The 8,369-nt window shown below is 41.2% G+C and overlaps 1 protein-coding gene across 1 annotated transcript; it reads left to right on the forward strand.

The window, feature by feature from the left end:
• Window positions 1–876: 876 nt before the first annotated feature.
• On the forward strand, window positions 877–8,010 carry LOC307243337 (glutamine synthetase-like). The gene is made up of 7 exons (XM_080018108.1): window positions 877–950; window positions 1,906–2,080; window positions 3,638–3,799; window positions 3,931–4,077; window positions 4,805–4,932; window positions 5,424–5,623; window positions 7,180–8,010. Exons 2-7 carry the CDS (start codon window positions 1,912–1,914, stop codon window positions 7,481–7,483), a joined length of 1,110 nt encoding a protein of 369 aa, XP_079874234.1. The 5' UTR covers window positions 877–950; window positions 1,906–1,911; the 3' UTR covers window positions 7,484–8,010.
• The last annotated feature ends 359 nt before the right edge of the window (window positions 8,011–8,369 follow it).

The following is an 8,369-nucleotide window of genomic DNA, read 5'->3' on the forward strand; positions in this document are numbered from 1 at the left end:
CTATCTATCAATGTCAATCTCAATGTCATTGTTTAAAAAAACATGTTTATTCAAGATTTTGATTCAATATTTATGTTCAAGTTTCTATTTCAGATTGATGCAAATGGTTTATACAATCTGTGATTACATGTGACTGTGTTTGCTATGTCATGCACTATTAACATGATGTATACTAATATACTACTAATACTATACTACTGCTAGTATATAATCTAATATAAATATGTATCTACTATCTGGGTTTATATGTGACTGTGTTCTCTGTATGGCACTTAATTTACATACAGTATATCATAGTCAGTGTACACCAACTTTGTATATCATATATGCACTGTTTATTCAGTATATACTCATCTCTACTCAGATCCCCAACATATATCTACTATCTGTGTTTACATGTGACTTAACTGTGATACATCATATACATTTTTACATTTACATCCTATCTTACATTTTCTTATTGAATCTAATCGTATCCTGTCCTATGTAATGTCATGTTATGTTATGTTATGTTGTGTTATATTATGTTGTGTTGTGTTGTGTTGTGTTGTCTGGTGTTGTGCTGTGTTGTTCTCTTACCATATCTAATTGTATCTTATCTTATCCTATCCTGATCTTATCTAATCTTATCTTATATGACACAGGTGAAAGTCAGCCAATGTTATTATGCTGTATATAGAGTACAATACAATTATAGAACATACACCAACTCAGAAAAGAGGTGGGTGTCCACACACGAGTGCACACTTAGTTTACTTTCACTTTAACTGCACCAGGTTTTACTTATTATTACTCCACGTCACGCTGTGACATCACTGGTTGTTTTCATGAAGTTCAAATAGCACAAACAGGTTTTAGCAGAGTGGAACATCTCTTTCAAGCCGCCGGAGCGTCTGAGCAGTAACGAGTCTTCACCTCCTGGTACTGTAGCACTTGGAAGAACATTTATAGTAAGTATTTCATATCCATGTGTTGTCTATGATTTTTGTGGTAGAGAAATGTTGCCTGTCTCCAATTAAATGATGATTCACTTTCTTTTGTTGGAGCAGTTATCCATTGATAATGTTGATTTAGGACTTAATTTACATATACGTAGAATAAAAATTACGCTAGAATTAGAGTAGAAAAATAACTCCAGAAAGTTAAAGTACCCCATAGTATAGGAAACTAAATACTAACTGTTAAATGTACTGAAAGTCGAAGTATATCTTCACTTTGTCTATGCTTTTTATATCCAGCGCCCTGATATAACAGAGCTTGTAGTACTTCATAAAATGCTACTGAAGCTTTTCTTCTGCAGATGATGCTCATGATCCTGATTAAAGTTTTCAATACAAAATAATATAAGTGGAGTCATAGTAATTTAGAAATGAATATAAATATAAATCCTGATTCTTAAAAAAAATAAAAAAATAAAATATTAAATATAAAAATTAAAATATTTCCAACTAAATTTAGTGGAGGAAAAGTCAAAAGTCACCAAAACGGAATATACTTTCTTAAAAAAAAACCATTTTAATTTCACAGACACCACCCAATAACAGTAGCAGCCGTACCTCGCCAATGGTCCTACGACCTGTACTTACTTACTTTATAGTAACTGCTATCTGCCCTGACTAGAGCATAGTGCTACCCTACATAGTTCTAACTTTGTTGATGGTTTTGTTTTTAAGATGCTGTTTTTCTTTTACAGGATGACACCTTTTCACTACTGGTACTACTGTATATCACTTTTATAAGTCATGCCTCAATACTGTAACTAGTACTTGGACTCCCTGATGCCTGCACATATTGGGCTCACTATCCTGTAATTTCCCTCCAGGGATTAATAAAGTCATACCTTATATGATCTGATCTGATTTGATCTGATCTGATCTGATCTGATCTGATCTGATCCCTCTATAGGGAAACATGGAGTCGGTGGCCGCCAGCTCCCGTCTGAACAAGGGCCTGCGTCCACACTACCTGAGCCTGCCACAGGGATCGCTGTGTCAGGTCACCTACCTGTGGATCGATGGCACCGGGGAGGGCCTGCGCAACAAGACGCGCACCTTGGAGAAAGAGCCCCAGACAATAGACGGTAAATTGCTGTGGCTTGATCCAACAGGTTTGATAGTGTGGGCAATTACTTGGCGAGGCATTTTATTTTTTTGGGGTTCATTGAAATATTCAGTATGTCTTAAATCCTCCCTGATCCTCCAGTGCTTAAATTTGCTTTTATATTTGACTTTCATCTGGTCATTTCCTCATGCCATGTCACTAACCTCCATGGTATTTCAGATCCGCCTACTCCCTTTTGCTTTGTTGTTACTCCTTTCCCGTCACCCTGTTTCTGACGTTTCAGTATAAAACCCAGTCCATTTCCCTGTGTTCTCTGCCAGATTGTTTCCTAAATTACCCTGGGCTTTCCCCACAATATTTCCTGTTTCCTGTTCTGTCCAAAACTCTGCTTGATTGCCTTGACTCTGAATCTCTGCCTGATTCCCTGGACTGTGATTCTCTACCTGATTCCCTGGAACCTGATTCTCTGCCCGATTCCCTGGGCTCTGATTCTCTACCTGATTCCCTGGATCGTGATTCTCTGCCTGATTCCCTGGACTCTGATTCTCTACCTGATTCCCTGGAACCTGATTCTTTGCCTGATTCCCTGGACCCTGATTCTCTGCTTGTTCCCTGCTGGATAAGCGTTCCTTCTCTGACTGATCAATCCTGGTTTTGACCCCTGTTGTTTTAGAATAAACCTTGTAGACTTTGACTTCTTACTTGATTGTTTTTGTGTGATGCTTATGGGTTCACATCCTTTCGGAGTCAGTGAGCATAACACAGATGTTATTTTAGCCTTTAACTAAAGGGACTTAACCAATTACTAATGGTATTACTTTTATTTGGTTGTGCAAACTGGAATAGTTTTGTACTATTTTAACCCTAAACCTTACTTTTGGATGATAAGATAAGAAATTAAGAATGAATTGCTAAAGCTGATGCTGAGAAATTGGGGCAGTGGCATCCACGTTCTTTGATAAAAAATGTATGCCTTGATCAATTTAAAAGATGCTGATGCAGATCACTGCACGGAAGTAAAGAAAATACCAGACATTTCCTTTAACAAGGCACTTTTTGGGAAAGTTTTAAAACATTATTGCTTATACAATCTATGTAGCTCTGTTCGATTTGACACGACAAATTCTGTGTCTGTAAAAACAAATTGTGGAATTTCAGTTATTTTAATTGGTTGATTTTGATACAATTTTTTATTATTATTATTTTATTCAATTGCCTTGTTATTGCCTATTTTGAGTGAGCTGCTGACACTGAAATTTCCCTGTGGAAATGAATAAAATATCAATCTATCTATCTATCTATCTATCTATCTATCTATCTATCTATCTATCTATCTATCTATCTATCTATCTATCTATCTATCTATCTATCTATCTATCTATCTATCTATCTATCTGTCTGTCTATCTATCTATCTATCTATCTATCTATCTATCTATCTATCTATCTATCTATCTATCTATCTATCTATCTGTCTATCTATCTATCTATCTATCTATCTATCTATCTATCTATCGATTGAATGACTGAAGAGTAGTTCTGACACCTCCTCGAAATTCTTCGTGAATCTCCATCAGACATCCCTGAGTGGAACTTCGACGGCTCCAGCACGTACCAGGCGACAGGCTCCAACAGCGACATGTACCTGATCCCTGTCAGGATGTTCCGGGACCCCTTCATGCTGGACCCCAACAAGCTGGTCCTCTGCCAGGTGTTCACGTACGACCGCCTCCCTGCTGGTAGGTGCTTCCCAGGAGGAGACACATATATATTTTTTTCTGATCATACAACTGCAGCAACAAAAACTACACAAAACACACTCCGCAGCTCAACCCCCCCCCCCACCCCCCACCCCCCCCCAACTGTGCAGAATTTAACCGTCGGCTGAGCTGCAATAAAGTGATGGAGCAGGTGGTGGAGCACCGTCTATGGTTCGGCATGGAGCAGGAGTACACTCTGCTTGGTATGGACAGACGGCCCTACGGCTGGCCGGCCAATGGATTCCCACAACCCCAAGGTTGGTGACCCAAATTTCTCTCAATGTCAAAATCTTTATTCCTCTAAATACATTGATACATTAATACAAGATTCACAAGGAATTTGTCATGATGAGGATTGGTGCAAATATACAATTTTTTGCGATGAAACGCAAATGCCCTGTGGAGTTCCGCAAGGGTCAATACTGGACCCACTTTTGCACAATCTTTACATGCTACCATGAGGCCAAATGTTGTGAAATAACAAAATAATCGACCATAATTATGCAGATGACACCCCAAATCTACATTACTCTCCCACCAGGTGATTATCTTCCTGTTGATTATGTCAGCGCATTGCACAAACAATGCACTGACATAATGATTGGCGGACCAAGGGGTGTGGTTAAGCGGCAGCTGCAGACAGCATCATGGCTTCCTTTTTGCCGCCCAGCTGCCCAGAGTCAGCCGAATCAGCGCCCGCGCGGCGCTGATTGGTCCGATCCAGGGCATGGAGCTTTCTTAATGTTTGTCTGTCTTGCAGAGGGGGATCGAGACACAGGCTCATCAGCAGACCAGTAGCCAGATCGGACGCCATTCCTCCTGCGTCCAATCTCAGCATTATTGATTATTATTTATCCTTTTGGTCAGCGAACCAGAAAGACGCCGTCTCCCTCCCTGAACCCCTACCAGTGGACAAAAACTCCCACGCAATGTATGTGATTGGTTTTTAAATATATTACATTTTCCCTCCCCTCCCCCTTCCAGGCCCTTACTACTGTGGCGTGGGGGCGGACAGGGCCTACGGCAGGGACATCGTGGAGTGCCACTACAAAGCCTGTCTCTACGCTGGGATAAAAATCTTCGGCACCAACGCCGAGGTTATGCCGTCCCAGGCAAGTTTCCCTCCGGACCTCTTGGCAGTATTTTGTTTGGCAGAAAGTTTGATATTCATTTTTTCCGGTTTACTGTTTATTGCAAGGTAATGTTATTGTTAACTCCTAGGTTTATTGTAAATATGTTTAGGGTTATGTGCTTTGACAATTATCTCTTGAACTTGAACTTGAACTTGAACAATGTTTCTTGTTAATTTTTTTAATTTTCTTTGAGGTCATTTATTCTTGTTTTTTTTGTTTCAATTTATTCTTTGTCAAGAGATTTATATTGCTATTTTTTTTTCATTTTTAGTTTGATGATTATTATTTATTATTAATTGTTTTTTAATTTTATATTGTTTATTGTTAATTTTTAGGTTTATTGAATATTTTTCTCAATTTTTATATTATTATTCTTTTTCTTTATTATCATAGTCTATTGTTTTTTTATGTAATGCTGTATACTTCTGTAACACTCAACTGCTATGTCTGTCGGTCCATCCATCCATCAGTGGGAGTTCCAGGTGGGGACGTGTGAGGGCATCGAGATGGGCGACCACCTGTGGGTGGCGCGCTTCATCCTGCACCGTGTGTGCGAGGACTTCGGAGTGATCGCCTCCATGGATCCCAAACCGCTGCAGGGCGACTGGAACGGCGCCGGGTGCCACACCAACGTCAGTACCAAGGAAATGAGGGAGGAGGGCGGTCTGGAGTGAGTAGGACATTTTAGTCTCAACTCTTCGAACTCGCTCATTCATGGAACATGGTAAAGCTTCAGCTGAGCAGCCTGCTCACCATTGTACTGATCAAAATAAGGAGTTCTCCCATTTTTCCCTGAAATGTTTTGGGATGCAGACGCAGTTCACCCAATGGCCACTAGGAGGTGGATCTGACTTCCGCAGATATGATGACATGGCAGTGTTTCCCACAGGTCTCAAATATGTGACCCACTGCAGCAAAACCCACTATCTTGTGCAATTCTAAAATGGCCAGGAGCAGCCAAATAAGTTGAAAAAACCTTTCTTCAAGGAAAATTTGATTTTTCCAGATTTGTGTTGCTTTGTGTTTTTGTTTTTTTTATCTCTCAACGTATTTTCAAAACCTAGTTTGATTTATAAACAATATGAAAATGTTAAACCATGGAGTTCAATTTTCCCGTTCGATTACATGGGGAAACGCAGTTCGCTTACTGAGACGCTGAATAGCGCTGAACAACGCCGATCGATCGTGTCCTTTAAAGCGAGCGTCCAGGTGAAGATCATTCATCCAGTTTCCATGTGATGTGAAGTCACAATGTGAAACCTTTTTGATAGAGTTCAACCTTTAAATCGTACTACTTTTCCACACACACGGAGACATCATTGTGGAGGGGGTGTGTACCAATGTGCACCATCGAGTAAGAATTGCTGACGTCTCTGATGTCACTTCCATAAACAAGACGAGGATCCGGTCTCACTTGTCAGTGAAAACTTTTGTCTCCTTGTTGTTATGGATTAGGAGAAGCGGGTGGCGTAAGATCTAAATCATATTATATATGACACAATACGCATGACATGACATATGTTATGATATCATGTATAATATATGACATGATATCATGTGTATGGTATGATATGACATGATATGATGTGTGTTATACAATATATGTATGATGGTATATGACATGATACAATATGGATGACATGGCATAATACTATATGATTTGACATGTAGGATACAACATGATATGATTTGACTTGTAGGATACAACATGATTTGACTTGTAGGATACAACATGATATGACATGTAGGATACAACATGATATGATATGATATGATATTATACGATAGGATATGATATAACTAGGTCTTCTCACAGCACCGCTCTCCCGTAATGCTGGGCCGTGTCCCTTTCCGGCGGGTTATCTCCCAAATAGGAGCCTTTCTGTGTGGAGTTTGCATGTTCTCCCCGTGCTCACATGGGGTTTCCTCCACTTTACGTCAGTAAGGACCCTCTCCAAAAACATGCACACATCATCGTCTGACCAGCGATGGACACTCGTCACCAGGTCCCCGGGCGCGTCCACGTATGCTGCCCACTGCTCCTGGCTGTGCCCCCAGAGGAAGGACAAGCCAGGATGGGTTAAACGCAGAGGCCTCATTTCACCGGCCACCATCCAAAGCGTGTGTGTGTGTGCCTGCATGTGTTGTAGTGTGGTGTGCTGTGTGACGATTAAAGATTGTTCTTCTTCTTCTTCTGTTCTTCTTCTTCCCCTTCTCTGATGACAGGCACATTGAACGGGCCATTGAAAAGCTGGGCAGGAGGCACACCAGGCATATCCGCGTGTACGACCCCCGCGGAGGGGAGGACAACAAGCGCCGCCTCACGGGCTTCCACGAGACCGCCAGCATCAACCACTTCTCGGCGGGCGTGGCCAGCCGAGCGGCGAGCATCCGCATCCCACGACAGGTCAGCCAGGACAAGCGGGGATACTTTGAGGACCGCCGTCCCTCGGCCAACTGCGACCCGTACTCGGTGACGGAGGCCATAGCCTACACCTGCCTCCTCGAGGCTGAGGGAGAAGAGGAGTAGTGATCATCAGTCATTGAGGAGGAAGGAGAGGTGGAGAGTTGTCCACGTTGCGGCAGGTGGAGGAAGAGAGATGTTTACAGTAGCTATAAGTGTAAATAGCAAGGTGGAGACCTGTCAATTAAACTTGATGTTGTCCGTGATGAAAATTGAATAGGCCTCTTTTGTGATTATGGAAATGAGGACTACACGAATCCTATTTAAACAAGTGCTGAATTTAAAAAAAATATAATAAAAATTTCTGAGACGTTGCTTTATCCAAGACGAATAAGTCCTAGACTAGGAGGTCCAAGACTGAGGTGATGAAGCACTAGTCGGCTCCTTCTGTTTGGTCTTGCTGCTGGTCTTGGTCAAGATCATCCATTTCCTCTATTTTCAAGGTCGATCTGGAGGCTTCACCAATTTATCCGAAAAAAAAAAAATGTTTAGACCTTCACTTTGATCTAGATTAGCCCTTTATCTTCCTTCTGGAAATCAGATTATTCAAACCAAGATTAGGGTAAGTGTGAGACTAAACCGTGACACTATTTATGGGAAAAAAATATTCATTCTGTTCTATTATATTGTATTCTATTCTATGGAAAATCCTTGTGAATGTGCAAATATAAACGCAAACCCCTTGAATCCTTGAATCCGTGTGTGTTGTGTGTGGTCGCGCTTGTCATTTTTCAAAGGTGTCCACCAGATAGCGCCCCAATCATTGTTTTCACATCCATCCACAATCCTGCACTGACACGCTTGGTTACAGCTATTTCCACGTTGCAAGTGGTCACAGGTCATAAGATCGTTATGTGGAGAGGGTTTCTATTCGTCTACCGACTGAGTGACGCGGGCGGGTTCCGTGCTCATGACACGAAGAGACGACGCATTCCAATTAAGAATTGATTAA

The sequence above is a fragment of the Zeus faber genome (assembly GCF_960531495.2).
Source record: "Zeus faber genome assembly, chromosome: 17".
Lineage (NCBI taxonomy): Eukaryota > Metazoa > Chordata > Actinopteri > Zeiformes > Zeidae > Zeus > Zeus faber.